This window comes from Diabrotica virgifera, chromosome 1 (assembly GCF_917563875.1).
Source record: "Diabrotica virgifera virgifera chromosome 1, PGI_DIABVI_V3a".
In the NCBI taxonomy this organism is placed as follows: Eukaryota; Metazoa; Arthropoda; class Insecta; order Coleoptera; family Chrysomelidae; genus Diabrotica; species Diabrotica virgifera.
Window position 1 is genome coordinate 264,810,984 of NC_065443.1, and position 17,706 is coordinate 264,828,689.

General features: G+C 33.5%; 1 protein-coding gene across 2 annotated transcripts in view; it reads right to left on the reverse strand.

The window, feature by feature from the left end:
* LOC114344785 (uncharacterized) overlaps positions 1-17,706 on the reverse strand; it is an 834,291-nt gene that overhangs the window by 793,864 nt on the left and 22,721 nt on the right. For both annotated transcript variants that reach the window (XM_028295620.2, XM_028295626.2), the window contains exons 2-3: positions 10,068-10,339; positions 1,294-1,571 (exon numbers count right to left, since the gene is read on the reverse strand). In XM_028295620.2, coding sequence (XP_028151421.2) covers positions 1,294-1,571; positions 10,068-10,336 — 547 coding nt within the window. In that variant the 5' untranslated portion in view covers positions 10,337-10,339. The remainder of the gene's footprint in view (positions 1-1,293; positions 1,572-10,067; positions 10,340-17,706) is intronic.

Genomic DNA, 17,706 nt, shown 5'->3' on the forward strand with positions numbered 1-17,706 from the left:
TACAAAAATGTTCTACATAAAATTTAAAACAAAAAAGAGCCTAAACATAATTGTTATAAAATCAACGGTTCCAGAATTACGGAGGGTGAAAAGTGGAAGTTTTCTATAATTTCTATATTTTTTGGGCAATTTATTATTACTGATCAAAGAAATTTTCTTTAACAGGATTGTGTTTTGTAAATAAAATTTGCTATTTCAGAGGCCGATGGTATGTTAGTTATAAGCCGTTGAAGAAACGTCAACCTCACCACCCAAAATCATCATCAATTTCCCAAAAAATATAAAAAGTATCGAAAACCTCCACTTTTCACCCTCCGTAACTCTGGAACCGTTAATTTTATATGTATAGGACCGTTCTTGTTTTCAATTTTATGTAGAACATTTTTGTATAGAACATTGTTTACGCTAAAGCATAGTTTTAGAAATATTGTCGAAAAACGTAAAAAACCACTAATTTACCGACTTCCCCCCCCCCCAAACCGGACGCTCAAAATGGTGTAACTTTTTACTGAACAATATGTGGACCATATAGAACAATTTGGTGTTGGAGGAAAACTTTTACTGTGGATGTCTGGGTTAGGCCTTTTTTGGACCAATTATACTATACTACCTCCGTAACTTTGGAACCGTTCATTTTAGAAGGATTATGCATAGGACCTTTTTTATTTCAAATTTAATGTAGCACATTCCTATATAGAAGATTGTTCGTGCTAAACCGCATAGTTTTAGAAATATTGACGAACATCCTAAAAAACTACGAATTTACCGATTTCTTCCCCCTCTCCCCCCCCCCCCAACCCGACGCCCAAAATGGTGTGACTTTTTTCTGAACATTATGTGGACCATATAGAACAATTTGGTATTGGAGGATAACTTTCACTTTGGATGTCTGGGTTATGCCATCTTTTGTATCAATTGTATCATACTATTAGAACTTGTCCCTCTTTCGATTTATGGGGTTATATTTAATAAAATAATTATCATCTCCGAGCAGCGGTGTCATCCACCCCCAGGATAAAAGCGCAAGTTATCACGATGTCCCTTTTGTTTCTTGGGCTATCCTCTAACTACTCACCCATTTTCATGAAAATCGATGGAGGTTCAACGAAATAGGAAGTGAAAAACTTCAGTGACTGTACTAGGGTCGGAAAGGAAGCCGGAATAGTTTTTTCAGGAAAACGTGTTAAAGTTCAATTATATCTTATAACAGTTGTTATTTAACAAAGTTAACAGCACAGCAGGATAGTTCCATTAGATAACAGGAAACTTGTAGAAACACTCACTACAACTTACCTCTTTTCTCGCCCAACAATTCACTCATCGACTTCTCCAGTGGATTCGTCCTAACCCCTTCGTCGACAAGCACCCCCTTGTCCCGTCTATGCTCCCAAAATCCACGTCCATTCTCTCGGATCACGGCATAGCTTCTTTGATCCTTTCCACCTTCTTTGGAAGTCCCGACTTTCTCCGAGTTATCGCCTCTTTGTGTTGGACGTTTCCTCTCTTGCGGATTTATAGAAACTGTGGAAGTTTTTGTGTTCGGCGAGACTAGAAAATTCGACGTGTCGCTTCTGGATGATATCGGAAAGCAAAAAGAAAGAATTCCGTTAGTTTGGGTAGATTTATCGAGGCAAAGATGAGAGAAGTTTCGAGCAGAAGGCGTTTAGAAAGTTTTATCATAATTCTCTTAGTTCAATATACAAGGCGCACAATTGTAACCATTTACCGAGAAGTTTATGAGAAACACCGTAAAAAATTTAATTTTAAACGTATCTTAGGTAAAATCCTTTTCATGAGCATTTTTCAGTGCGTCACAAATAATAGGAAAAAGGTAAGTCCGTGATAATACACATTTATGACATTTATTCTAACATGACATTTTAGTTAAATCTGATATTTGTCACATTTTATTTGTAATTTGGCATAAAAACAAATCAATTGTGTTTATTGCATTTATAAAATGGTATTTTATTTGATTTGTATAGTCTTATAAATTGTACAGATTATATTCGTAGATATATGATATAATTCGTAAATATTTTTTTTTTTCGATTATAGCGCCATCTACCGACAACTAGAATAACTAGAATAAATGTTATAAATGTCTGTAATCACAGTCGTGGCTTTCTTCTGTCACATACAATTTAATGCGTTAGAAAGAAATCGAAAGACTGTGACGCACTCAAAAATGCTCATGAAAAGGACTTTATACAGTGATGAGCGTGCTAATAACCAGCAAAATAGCGCAAAAGATGGAAAACGTATTACGTCGTGAGATAAAAAGAAATATTGACATACTAATTCACTATAATTTATATCGATGGTTTCCCACCTTTACACGTATCAGAGAATTATGTCAACTAAAATTGTCACTGTGACAGTGGTGGTTGCCAAACTCGTTCGATACGTCTAAAGGTGGGAACATAGAGTTATATATTATCATAGAGAGAGTGTCATTCAGAGCGAAGTGACGACACCATCTTTTTTATTTGGATTAGTGCTGTTTCACTCTTACGCATAGTAAAGCTGCGACAGTAGTCCTCCCCTTCGGTGTCTATACTCACACTTAATGTAATCTTAGTTTGTCGATACAATGTGTTAGAAAGAGATGCCGCAAACCAGTGCATGAGATCTTGTCGTCAAGAAGCGCGGAAGGTAGGCTCACTCTATGTTAATATATACCTCTATGGGTGGGAATCAATCAATATAATGTAAATTTTTAGGTTAATATCGCTAAATTTCCCAGCTCGACTAGTTTCATTTCTTTTTATCTCACAACTTAATACGTTTTCCATCTTTTGTGCTATTTTGCCGGTTATTAGCACGCTCATCACTGTATACCTATAATATTACGGTTAAAACGCGAATACCGAATAATACAAGAATTACCCAGATAGAGTTAGAATTATCCAAGCATACTGGATAAAGTTACATATTTGTGAATATTTTATTGTATTCTGGATTTATCCGGTTAACACTATATACTATATTATCTTATTCAATTGTTCAATATCCGTTTATAATTTAGAATACCTAGAGAAATTATTTGAAGATCAAAGAGATAACACCATTGAGTTAGAAGAAGAGTTAAATGGTGGACCAAGAATATTACAGCAGGAAATTTGTTCCGCATAACAGAGCTAAAAGATGGCATAGCTGCAGATCCCGATAATATACAAGCAGAGCTGCTGAAACTAATGGACAACGAATTAATAGGAATAGTCAAAAAGATACTCAACAACATATACAACTCTGAAGAAATACCAACAGAATGGCTGAAGTCTGAGTTTATTGTACTTCCAATAAAACCAGGAGCCAAAAAATGCGAAGAATACCGTACGGTAAGCCTGATGAGTCATCTCCTAAAATTATTCCTTAAGATATTCTTAAAGAGAATGGACAGCCTAAGTCTGACGTCACAAATGTCACAAAATTGGGAGGAGCTTATATTGACTCACAAACAATTTTGTTTGTAACGTTAAATCGTCATAAGTAATTTTTCATTTATGTACTTTGTGTGACAAAATAAGACTTCATTTAGGTATTTCGTTAAGAGTAAACAGTAGCGATCAACAGGTACCTAACAAAAAAATATAACTTCGGGAGATAGTATCATAAACTTTGGCAACAGTGGTAATCTTTGACATTATCTAAGTTTAATATTTTGACAATATCATAGTCGCGCTAAATGAAAGTAATAGAAAACGATTTTATTATTAATAAATAGATATTTATAAAAATAAACCAAAATGGGTGAAAATATTATGTTAAGATAGGTATTTAGAAAGGTATTTGCATGAAATATCTAATAATAAAACAATAATAAATAATCATTTTTTGTTGTGAAGCGAAACAAATTTCGATTTTCGCATAATTTTGGCACGGTTTTTAATGAACTTTTTCTTGGACGGTTTCACTTTATTTTTCGTTTGATTTACTTTTTCCATTTTGTTAAACTATTGATGATATTTTTAGAATAAAAAATCTTCCTAAAACTTTATATACTCGCATTAGAATTCGAAATATTTTTACGTAAAATCTACATTTTTTACCTATCTACATATAACTAAAACTCACAATTAAAAACAATCTATTCTTTCAAAGAGGCCAACAACTTATATAACAACAAATATATAATAAATTAACTATCAATAAACACTACTTTCCTATGAAACAACAAAAACGAATTCTTAAATTAACACACTACTACACTGAACAGATATCGATAAAGATGACAAAATGACAGTGATAATTTCTCTATGTTGCCTAATTAGTTATTTAGTTATAATATGTTTGATTTCTTGTTAGAAATAAAAAAATTTAGTAGTTCCAAGATTACACAAAATCTAGGCAAGGGATAAAAAAGTTTATTTGAAGAAAGTTTATTTTTTTTCTTCTTAATGGCGGTACAGGCTCCGTTTTTCAATATTTTATTTAGTTATAGAGTAATTTCCACGTACTAACATATTTCTGAAATTGGGCTCTGTACCGCAATTCTTTATTATATTACGAATATGTGTGCCAAATATCTCGACAAAATATTCAAAATTAGAGCCGCAATCTTGGAACTCGTTTGTTGCTACCTGTTGATCGCTACTGTAGCCTCTTAAAGAAACGTGTTAATTAAGAGATTTTTATTCGTTTTTGCTCAGGTGGTTTTTATTCCTTAGTGGTTTAAAATAAACATAACCTCAAAACTGTTTACGTTCTAATCATTGCATTAAATTAACTCACCTGGGCAAAATCGAATAAAAATCTCTTAATTGACACGTTTCTTTAACTAAATACCTAAATGAAAAGTCTTATTTTGTCACACAAATCACGTAAACAAAAGATTAAAAATTCCTTATGAGTGTTAAACAATAAACAAAATTGTTTGGAGTCAAATATAAGCTCCTCCCAATTTTGTGACGTCAAGACTTAGGATGTCCATTTACAAGTTGTGTGAAAGCCAAATTCGCCCCAACCACTTCGGGTTCATAAATGCTCTTGGTACTAGAGAAGCGTTGTTCTCAATTCAAGTCTTATTCCAGAGATGTCAATTACGACGTACTTATACGCACGTCTGGTTGATTACAAGAAAGCGTTTGATCGAGTACAGCACGCCAAGATAATGCCAATACTAAAAGAAGCAAGAATTAACAACCAACATCTGGAAATACCTAGAAACCTTTACTGGAATCAGACTACTCTGAAAAAATATTTATCGAAGATTTGCACGAAACTAAGAAACGTATTCTACTAAGCGGGTACTGTCTCAACAACATGAGATTTGCAGATGACACCATAGTACCTATTTGCGGACAATCTAGAAAACCTACAAGTCTTTATGAACAAAATTAGGTATTACAGTCAACAATAAGGACTCAATATAAACGCAAACAAGACAAGGCTTATGATAACTAGCAAGAAAAAAATAACAGAAGGCCAACCCTTACATCAAGCAAACACCTGTAGAAAGGGTGTTATTTTTTGGGTGTAACTACAATGATATGCAAAAAATTACGTTGCCTCGCAGATTTAAAATGCGTTTATCTCGAAAACGGTTAAGTTTAGCGAGAAGAATGTAGTATACCTTTTTTAAGTAAAAATATTAAGAGAATAAAAGTTTTGATTCAAAAAGTATGTAGAGTGGGTAATAAAAAAAATTGAACATATTAAATAAGCGCTGAAAGGCGTATGTGGCGCCCTCTGGGTAATACATCATTTTTGATGACGAATTTAGATTTCTCGTCCCAAAAAACCCCGTTTCCCAAATTTCGTGTTATTATCTGATGTCTGATATCTATTATCTGTTAGGAAATATTCAAGAATAAATAAAATAAAAGTTTAACTTTGACACCCTGTATTTCGGTTATTATCTACTTTCGTACTAAGTTAAGTTAGCTTAAATCGACCTATTTTAACCTCAGGAATCTAAGGTTAAGCTATGGCCCATTCTTTACCAAACACCCTGTGTACAGGGTGTTTCAAAAAGGTATGTCATAAATTAAATCGCGCATTCCGGGGACAAAAATAAATTGATTGAATCCAACATACCTTAGTACAAAAGTGTACACAAAAAAAGTTACAGCCCTTTGAAATTACAAAATGAAAATCGATTTTTTTCATATAATATCGAAATCTCTTAGAGATTTTTCATTGAAAATGAACATGTGACATTCCTATGGCAGCAACATCTTTAAAAAAAATTAAAGTGAAATTTGTGCACCACATAAAAATTTTATGGGGGTTTTGCTCCCTTAAACCCCCCCCCCCCCAAACTTTTGTGTACGTTCCAATTAATTCAAAATTGTGGTACAGTTAGTTAAACACAACGTTTTTAAAACTTTTTTGTCTCATAGTATTTTTTCGATAAGCTAATTTTTATCGAGATGCGGCTTCTTTTTTAATACGTTTACATAAAAATTTATGGGGATTTTGTTCCTTTAAACCCCCCAAATGTTCGTGTACGTTCCAATTAAACTATTATTGTGGTACCATTACGTAAACACAGTGTTTTTAAAACTTTTTTGTCTCTTAGTCTTTTTTTGATAAGTCATCTTTAATCGAGATGTGGCTTCTTCTTCAAAATATACCTAAAATGTAAATTATAAATAAATTTTCAGATTATTAACAGGTATATCATAGGTACTTACGTAACCATACAGAGTCGATATTTTCTTATCGATGGTATGTGCCTTTAATAAGAGCAACAAAGAGAGATGCATTTATTATACTTACATTTAAAACGGGTTAGAAAATATTGGGCGCCCGAAGTGGGAAGGGTCAACAAAAAATTTCGCGTTGTAGGTATGGCTTTGTCAGACAGCGTTGCCGAATTTGGAAATTATCAAAAGAAAATATTAAAGTAGAAAAAATAATATAGTTAACTTTTTGTAAACAGATAAAATAAACAAATTATTTAAAAATAACAAAATATTGTTTTCACCCATTTTAAAAAAATGTGAAAACGTTTAATTATAATTCAACGTTTATTTTTTTACTTATATTTTTCTTTTAAATAATTTGTTTAATAGATGTACTTATTTGTTCACAAAAAATAATATAATCAAGTATATTCAAATGGGAAATAAGCCACAATTTTACCTAAAAATGATTTTATTAACGTTTCGACGCTCAAGTCGGGTGTCGTTGTCAAAATACAAAATAACTTGGGCGTCGAAACGTTAATAAAATCATTTTTAGGTAAAATTGTGGCTTATTTCCCATTTGAATATACTTGATTATAAAAATGCCACAAGAAAATAGCTTCAGAACAACATTAAAAATAATATAGGTACAGTAATTATTACACTTTTAAGAACCGGCAAAATAACGCAAAAGATGGAAAGCATAATACGTTGTGAAATAAAAAGAGATGAAACTAATAGAGATGTAAAATTATCGATAGGAACCTATAAATTTACATAACATTACATAGTTTCGCACCTTTAGACATATCTGAGGAGTATAACAAATCTAACCGTGACAGGACAATTTTATAAAATTCTAAATGTTTTCTGTCACAGACGTCTAAAGGAGGGAAACTATGTACCTACCTGATGTAATGTAAACTTATAGGTTCCTATCGATAATTTTACACATCTACTAGTTTCATCTCTTTTTATTTCACAACGTATTAAGTTTTCCATCTTTTGCGTTATTTTGCCGGTTATTAGCGCGCTCATCACTGTATTATTTTTTTTCTACTTTGATGGATAATTACGCATGTCTGTCTCTCTGAGACTTTGTAGACACAACTTTTCCGTCATTAGACAAGACAGGACAAATGAGCTGTCGAATGAAAGCTCATTACCCAACGATCTTATTAAGGTGACAAATTTGACCTTGCACTTCCAGTTTTAGAGTTGAAACTTAAAGTACTATGTATTTTAAAGTCGCCCAATAAATATTATAAACGACTTATTATTGGACGCGCTTTAGCAAGACGAAAACCATTATATTTTTGCGGCTTTGTGCACGTCTGTCCGTCCGTCTGTCTATCGAATATAACTCCTACGTTATTAAAACGCTCAACTCCGTATCCGTGTCGTGTGAAGTCCAATTTCTCAGCTTTAATACCATCCTTAATTCGACACCTCATACTTACTACGTGGCGTTACAACCCTTCGTGGGTTTTAGCCCACTCGACAGCATGCCTTCACTCTTCTAGACAATCTCTGTCCAGTTCTCCACGCCCGTAGCTTTCAGGTCTCCTGCTATATTATCTCGCTACCGGAGTTGAGTGTTTTAATAACGTAGGAGTTATATTCGATAGACAGACGGACGGACAGACTTGCACAAAGCCGGAAAAATATAATGGTTTTCGTCTTGCTAAAGCGCGTCCAATAATAAGTCGTTTATAATATTTATTGGGCGACTTTAAAATAGTACTTCAAGTTTCAACTCTAAAACTGGAAGTGCAAGGTCAAATTTGTCACCTTAATAAGATCGTTGGGTAATGAGCTTTCATTCGACAGCTCAGTTGTCCTGTCTTATCTAATGACGGAAAAGTTGTGTTTACAAAGTCTCTGAGAGAGACAGACATGCGTAATTATCCATCAAAGTAGAAAAAAAAAATAATACAGTGATGAGCGCGCTAATAACCGGCAAAATAACGCAAAAGATGGAAAACTTAATACGTTGTGAAATAAAAAGAGATGAAATTAGTAGATGTGTAAAATTATCGATAGGAACCTATAAGTTTACATTACATCAGGTAGGTACATAGTTTCCCCTCCTTTAGACGTCTGTGACAGAAAACATTTAGAATTTTATAAAATTCTCCTGTCACGGTTAGATTTGTTATACTCCTCAGATATGTCTAAAGGTGCGAAACTATGTAATGTTATGTAAATTTATAGGTTCCTATCGATAATTTTACATCTCTATTAGTTTCATCTCTTTTTATTTCACAACGTATTATGCTTTCCATCTTTTGCGTTATTTTGCCGGTTCTTAATAGCGCACTCATTACTGTACCTATATTATTTTTTGTAAACAAATAAGTACATCTACTAAACAAATTATTTAAAAGAAAAATATAAGTAAAAAAATAAACGTTGAATTATAACTCAACGTTTTCACATTTTTTTAAAATGGGTGAAAACAATATTTCGTTATTTTTAAATAATTTGTTTATTATATCTGTTTACAAAAAGTTAACTATATTATTTTTTCTACTTTAATATTTTCTTTTGATAATTTCCAAATTCGGCAACGCTGTCTGACAAAGCCATACCTACAACGCGAAATTTTTTGGTGACCCTTCCCACTTCGGCCGCCCAATACCTTCTAACCCGTTTTAAATGTATAATAAATGCATGTCTCTTTGTTGCTCTTATTAAAGGCACATACCATCGATAAGAAAATACCGACTCTGTATATACAAATATGTGGTGTATTCGACAAATATTCAAAATATCTCGATAAACACTGGCTGATCGAAAAAGTACTAAAAGGCAAAAAAGTTTTAAAAACATTGTGTTTAACTAATGATGCCACAATAATAATTTAATTGGAACGTACACAAAAGTTTGGGAGGGTTTAAGGGAGCATAAAATTTTTATGGGGTGCACAAATTTCACTTTAATTTTTTTAAGATGTTGCTGCCATAAGATTGCCACATGTTCATTTTCAATGAAAAATCTCTAAGAGATTTCGATATATGAAAAAAAAATCGATTTTCATTTTGTAACTTCAAAGGGCTGTAACTTTTTTATGTAGACTTTTGTACTAGGTAAGGTAAGTTGGATTCAATCAATTTATTTTTGTCCCCGGAATGCGTGATTTAATTTATGACATACCTTTTTGAAACACCCTGTATACCAAGGTTTAAAATGTACTATGTCCATTTAACATTGGATAATCCGGATAAATCAAGAAGTTATTAATATCCTTTGCCTTTTATCCAGCCAATTTGGATAATACGCAAAGTATCCGAGTAAAACTAGTGTTATCTAATATGGGGGTATACCTGTAATACATTTACTGAAATGGCAATAAACCGACGATAAGAAAGAATACTTCATAGATAAAATTATACTTATTTACTCTTTAGATAACGATTTGTGTGTCTTGCTTACCTAGATCTCAGCAGACGTCTGCTCCTCTTCGAACTCCCATTTCTGCCATCCTCGTTGAGGCCCAGATTCGAGCCCCAAACATTTCTGACAGTATTGCCTTGATCCTGTGCTTCGACCAGTAGTTGACCTTTGTAATCGTATAATTGGATGACGGGAAGTATGATGTTCGGAGACGATTTCGAAGTTGACAACTCCCAATGCCAGCTCTTTGGTTTGCGCAGTTGTAGCTTAATAGTTTCCGGCATATGAGCTGCCGTCGCGGCTGTCATTGTCTGGAAAAAAATATAAATGTAAAAGAAAAGATAAAAATGTATACCATTTTTATTCAGTTGCAATGCGAAGGCAAAACTGTCTTATTTTTAACTTAGTACACAGAGCACAAACCAGCACTCTAAATCGGCGATTTTCGACTCTAATTGGAGTCATCATCAGAGAGGCGTAGGTTTGCTGCTCTCTGATGATGACTCCAATTAGAGTCGAAAATCGTCGATTTAGAGTGCTGGTTTGCGCTCTCTGTACTAAGTGAAAAACAAGACATGTTTATTTTTTATATTAGTATTACTCCTTTGAGTCACATAGGTCCATTTTCAGTTGGAATTTACCAACTGAACAGACGGGGTCGTGAATTGCAAATTTTTAGAATTCCCTCTTGTCTTCTTTGCTTCAGCATCCATCTGGCTTGCAATTTTTAGAAGCCATGGAGGTGTTACCAGGAAAATGGTCCAATAAGTTTTTAATTAAATATCTTTTAGAGTTATTTGGATATTTTTAAATATTTTGAATATTTTTATTAGGTTGAAATCTTTGACTTTGTAAAAAAAGAATTCACCATCTGACGGTATCTAATAACATGCGAAATTAGGATTCATCGTCATCATAACATTTTCCTTTTATTAAATGGGTATATAATATTGAATAGGGTCACTGAGAGTTGTGAAAAAATGGGGATATAAATAAATAAATAGAGGTAACCCCACAAGACTTTATCAAAATGAAAAATTTATTTTGTAACCATAGTATTAATATCAGGCTTAGGTCTGGTTTCTGAATTGCTATGTATGGTCAATACTATTGTATGGAACGGAGGCCTGGACGCTCAACAAAACGTTGATGAACAAGTTAGAAGCTTTTGAACTCTGGCTTCAAGAAGGATCTTGAAAATACCTTGGAAAATCCACACCACCAACGAAAATATGTCCTTAGGAGAATAGGTACAGACACAGATTGGAAACTGATAAAACTCATCAACGTTAGAAAAGTTAGTTACCTAGAAGACATAATCAGAAACGAAATGTACCGCCTCGCACCCTGATCATCCAGGGGAGATTGAAGGAAAACGGGGTCCCGGTAGGCGCCAGATTTCATGGCTTAAAAATATCAGAGACTGGACCGGCCTTGATTCAACATCTTTGTTTAAAACCACATTGGACATAGAGAGATTTGCCAGTGTAATCACTAACCTCCACTAAAGGAGAAAGCACCACCAGAAGAAGAAATGGGTAGATAATCATCTTAACCTATAATTTAGGATATTGTACTAATTGGTCTCATATCTAGACCTTCATCATCAATCACAGTACAGAGCCGGATTTAAGGCAGTGGAGGCCCCTGGGCAGAATTGTTGTGGGGCCCTACCTCCTACCATTAAACAAATTGTTGTTATGACTGTGGTATGGTTAAAGTCCGGGTACTTTTCGAGATTTTTTAACTGAAAATTCCTTGAATATGTCGGGCATGTCTAGTTGCTTTAAGGCATTGTGGTCAATGCTCATTATAAAGAGATGGTTCAAACGCTCTTGGCCTATCATAGACCGAAGTCGATTTTTAATTAACTTAAATTTTTAGAATGATCTCTCTCCACTGCAGTTAGTTACCACCAGAACGTTTGGAACCGCATCATTCACATTTTTCTCATTTACCCGTCGGTACATTTGAAGTTCTTTACTTATATTTGATGAGCCGATTTCCTCTTTAAATGAATTGAAAAATTCTACAAATTGTACTAGTTCGACACCTAGTTTTTTTTATCTAAATCATTGCTATAATTGTGGGTAAGCTTCAGTGAGTGAGCTTCAATTCCATTGGGAGTTAAATTTCCAAATAATGTAAAAATCCAAAATTGGAATGAATGGATTTATATGGGATTTATATGCCGAAAGCCTATGACGTGAAGATGAAATGAAGTGATCTATAATAGCTATATTTTGAGTCCTAAATGTCTCAGATGTTGTCATTTCAGTCTCTGAAATATTCCTTAAAAGAATATAAATTTTTTAATTGATTTAAGTACCGCCACTCCTGAATTAAGGGCAATATTTGGATCTTGGAGAATACGACTTGTGCTGTTTGTCCTCTCTAAGATTTCATTCCAAAATATTGCAAATATCCCTGTTTTCAGTAAACACACTCGATTGTACAAACCATTTGTATCGCTACGAGTTTCAAATTGTTGCCCATAGTCTTTTGAAATTTTGGATAATAATCCTTTAATCAAATTATAACCTTTAACTAGTTCTTTTGCGGCATCACTTCTAGACGACCGTCTAGTAGTATGTATTTACTCTTTTTTAGGAACAATAATATTTCTGCCATGGTCGGCGTTGCTCTCGCTTAAAGACGTTTTTAAACAGTCGATTAACAAGTTGTATCTATATGTAGAGGAAGTGAAAAATACATAGGGTTCATACAGTCCTTCCAAGAAATCAAAGAATTCTATGGCAGCAGGACAACACTTAGCTGCAGCATTAGCAACTAAATTTAGAGAGTGGGCGACACATGGAATCTACAACGCCAAGATATTGTGTTATCTAAATTTTAGCTGAACACCATTGTATTTTCCACTCATAACTGACGCATTGTCGTAGGACTGTCCCTTGCAACTTTTCAAATCGATATCATCTTCTTGCAAGAATGTATTCAATATATCTTCTGCTTTATGACCGTAATTTGCCAAAAATACATTTTTAATAGGAGAGAAACCTTCCATATAACGAAATATTACAGTTAATTGATTGACAAAAATTATTCTATGTGAATAATGTGCTGATTTTTTAAGTTTGGGGCTTTGTGGGGGCCCCCAAAATGTGGGGGCCCCGGGCACCTGCCCAGCCTGCCCCCCCCTTAAATCCGGCCCTGTCACAGTACAAGTATTCGTAAGTCTTCCCACTATTTCATCGTCAAATCTCTTTAATAAAACCAAAAGCAATCCAGAAATGCTCACAAGAAGGAATTTGAAGATAATAACAAGACCATATGTAAAGGTGTTTCTGAAGCTTTACATATGGTCTGAATTTAATTGTTGCATCTTAATGCATTTTACCATTTTGGTTGGGAATAATACCATCGACGGTATAAATGAACGGTCTTCCGTCTAGTGTTGCCCAAATTCAAGATCAAGACGAGACTTAGACAGTCTTGGTCTTGGTCTTGTACCAGTATACCTGGTCTTGGTCTTGGTATTGCGCTCCCGGTCTTGGTCTTGGTATTGCGCTCCCGGTCTTGGTCTTGGTCTTGCAGCAAGAGTCTTGCAAGTCTCGCAATTGCCCATTACCCTATTGCATATCTTAGAACAACGTAACAGAGAGGTACATTTTAAGCTTGAATATCATAGCCATAGTCAAGACTAGCCAAATTAATAAATATCTAAACAACTGACACCGGGTGGGGTTTGAACCAACGATCTAAGTGATACCTGCATATTATGTTCTAACTAACTAAAGTTAAAACTACCTCTTAAAACCCACAAAATTTCATTTGCATATCTCAACCGGTTTTAGAGCAATAAATAAATCGTCAGTTTGTAAGAAAAATTTCAACACCCCCTATTTGGGAAACGAAGTATTTAAAAAGTAAACGTTTATGAAGCAAACTCTCATTACTTTTTCGTGCAGAATTACCCATTAAAGTTTGCCATACTTATTTAAAAACATCCTGTATTAATGAATAACTTTTTTCTTATCCAATATAAGTGAAAATAAAAAATCATAATGCTAAGAAAATATGAGGCTATAGTTGGGTTTTAATTTTAGTATGCTATTGCATGCTTGAATAATGCTAGAATATTCCACAGAGTGAGAAAAAACACAGTTTGATTGGTACACCCGGTATACTATGACAATAATTGACCTGTCTAGCAACAATATTATTACATATAGAATAAGGCAACATATTTAAAAAAATCACTTAAATCGGACAACAGGTTTGGGAAATTTGAGACGTTAAAAATGACCCGTTTAAGGTGGTGGGTTAATTTCTTGGAGAAGTGTATATCGTTAAAATAATCTTTCGGTATTTTGTTTACACAATATCCGGTATTGTGTGTACTTTTGTCTGGTATCATTATCTTAGAATACTTTTAAATAATAGCCGCGCTGTTTCGACAAATTTTGTTTAGCCAAGTGACCAGTCAGCATAAACAATACATAATGGTCTTACTATATTATGTTTGTATATGTATACGGATACACCATTTCTGGTGTTTGGATTCCTAGAAAACTAATAAATTAATTTTAAAAAGTTTGTACATATACGATATTATTCGATATTACTGTAGGCGTCGCAATGCAGGAATGTTATATTATGATTAGAAGACGACTATTCTCAAAGCCTGGACAATTAATTTCAGACCGAAGAAGTCGACGCTGGGAAAGAATGAACAAAGTATTTTATTTTTACATTATAATAATGACCTCTGAGTACATGTCAAATGTGTCAAGTGTTTTTTAATGGATATTTTGATTCGCTATGTATGTGTTTATGGTATTGTTCGTAATGCGCATAAATCCAATTTCCAAATTTTTTTTACAATTTTTTTTTGTTTCTCGTAGAGTATCTAAGAATACAGCCAAACTTATATATGTACTCCCTAAAACGACCCTCAGTTCTAACTGCAAGACGCAAGAGTCTCGCAGGCTTAGTCTTGTTCTTGCTCAAGTCTTGCACGGTAAGTCTTGGTCTTGGTCTTGCTAAAATTAGGCGGTCTTGGTCTTGGTCTTGGTCTTGGTCTTGCGAAAACGCAAGAACAAGACCAAGACCGATTTTGGGCAACACTACTCCCGTCCGAAGCAGCAGTATTGTAGTGAACAGTGAACAGTATAGTGTCTGGGGGCTCAGGAGACTGAGACCCGAAAGCCCTGAAGATGACGTCAGAGAGGACATTGAAAGCTCGGATAGTGAATATCGACGCTGTTCGACCCGGAAGACTGGCGAGTTTTATTTTAATATTAATTCCTGTAATAATATTGATCTTCTGAACTTTAAGTTTCATATTATATTAAAAACCGAGACTATAAAGTGCTTGTAAAAACCTAGGTCAATTATTAGTAAAGGCCAAATAATAAAACGACAAAAGATAAAACTAATATTTCAACATCAAAAACCTATTTTACAATACTAAATAAACAGTTTTAATGGCCGATTCAACGTCCCATTTACCATTATGTTATGACGTGTTAAAAGACATACTATATACATCGACTCCACTGTATGATTCACTTTGAAGGTATGTTTAAACTCATTACGTAGGAGCTGTAAACAATAACGAAAAGCATTTTTGGCACAAGATTTGTGTTCCTACGACAGATCAACACGTAACTTATAGATAGACATAGACGTTCGATGTGATAATTTTTCTTGGACTGGGGTCTACTACTTGACACTGTTCCAAAATAATGTATATAATATTAATGAGGAAGAAATAGTTAAAATTCCTTTAATCTGCCTTGATTATTATGAACAAACAGTGTAGTATATTTTTAGTGAATGAGATTTAAGAGATTCTTTAACCTTCGAGTGGTAACGTACGGTCCCTGACACCGACGTAGCGGATTTTTCGCGGTAAAACTCAAATGAGCATTTTTTTTGTCCCCGCGGCCAGGTAGCTTTCAAATTCTCATCACACTATTTATTCTTAAAAAATCTGTGGCCAAGTGTGGATAGTTCATATGTTATTTGACCTGACGGTGTGAGAGACCGAGGTTACCATTTATGTTATACTTAACGGTCAGTTTTTGTCGTTTTTGGTCCATAGTCAGTTTAAATAATAGATTTTTATTTTAGGAGTTGTATATGAATATTGATTATGAAAGAGAACAAATCAGGTTGCAACAACTTTTTGACGAAATTGTTGCTAATTCCGAACCAGAACCGTACAGTGCGGTGCAGTGGTGTGTATAAAAAATGAGGAAAAAAACGGACAATAGTTTCAGTTTGTGTTGGACATTTGTTGAATAATTTTATTTTTTTTGTGACATTTCAACCCTTGTCGATATGTTTGTTGATATTTTGTATTCAAAAACTTGACAGTTTTTTGTAAATTATTTGTCAATTATGTTAGTATCTAAAATTAGCCACTTTTTTTTAATGTGCATTTTTTTCCTGAATATAAATAAATATTGATCATTTCTTACTATATTGTTATTTAAATATAGTTATATTAAACATTTAGTCACATCAAAATATTAACAGAAAATCACAACCTAAGATATTCATTATTAAAAAAGTCGGTGTCGTAGACCGACGTTACCAACTATGTTACAAGAATTCACGTTACCGGCGGAAGGTTAATAGGGCTTTTCAACTATCCTCATTTGTTTCGAGCTTCTGTCATATGTCGTATATTAATATTATACACAGATTATACAACATATGACAGAATCTCGAAACAAATGAGAATCTTTGAAAAGCCTGATTAGGTTTCTCCATATTTCTGTTTTAGGTCAAACCAAAATGAATCAGCTTTACAAACATCTCCTGCTTAACGTCTTCCATTAGGTGATTATCATTAGGTTGATAAACATTTGGACTGGATTACTATATAATATTCTACTCGTTCCAAACCTTCTCCCTAACCGACTTAATTCAGTGTCGTATTTTCATTTTTTTTTAATGACAATTTACCACTGCATTGCTGGATTCAGTTCCATTATCAACTAGATTAAATTATTGGTTTCAAAATGATAGTCTGCAAAGATAAGTCCACAGATTTAACATAAGAGCAAAAGAATTCAATATGATTATTTTTTAATAATTTTAACTTTAAATCGTTTATTATAGTAAGATTTTTCATCACGTGTTTAATTCTGTCCAATCAAATTATTATTACAGCGGTAGGTAATTTTCTACTGTACATTATCATAGTGGGAATAATTTTAGGTAGATTGTTTCTTTTAAATTATGAGTTTCCTAGTTTTGACAACGGTCACATTTAAGAAGTTTACTTCGATAAGATTATTTCATGAATAAAACTGTATTTATAAATAATTTTAATTAATGTTTTATTGATATCTTCGTCTGAAAATTTGCTAAACTGTGCTGTTCGCTTTGACTAGTTGAAAAATATGTGCTACATTAATTGGGATAAATCTGAATCACTGAATGTTTTTATACAAAGACTTGAATTTTATATGTAAGTATTAAAAAATAATCAGACAAATATAACACGACAGTAAGAATAAATAAGAAAATAATGCTCCAATTCTATTGTTAAACTTGTTTCCATTCGGCAATTTTTGGTTTTTTCGGTTTTTTTAATGGCAATTGACCACTGTCATTGCTCGATCAAGTTCGATGAGCAACTAGATTATGTATATCCTTGGTTCCAATATGATACTGCACATTATGGAAGATAACTTTATTCAAT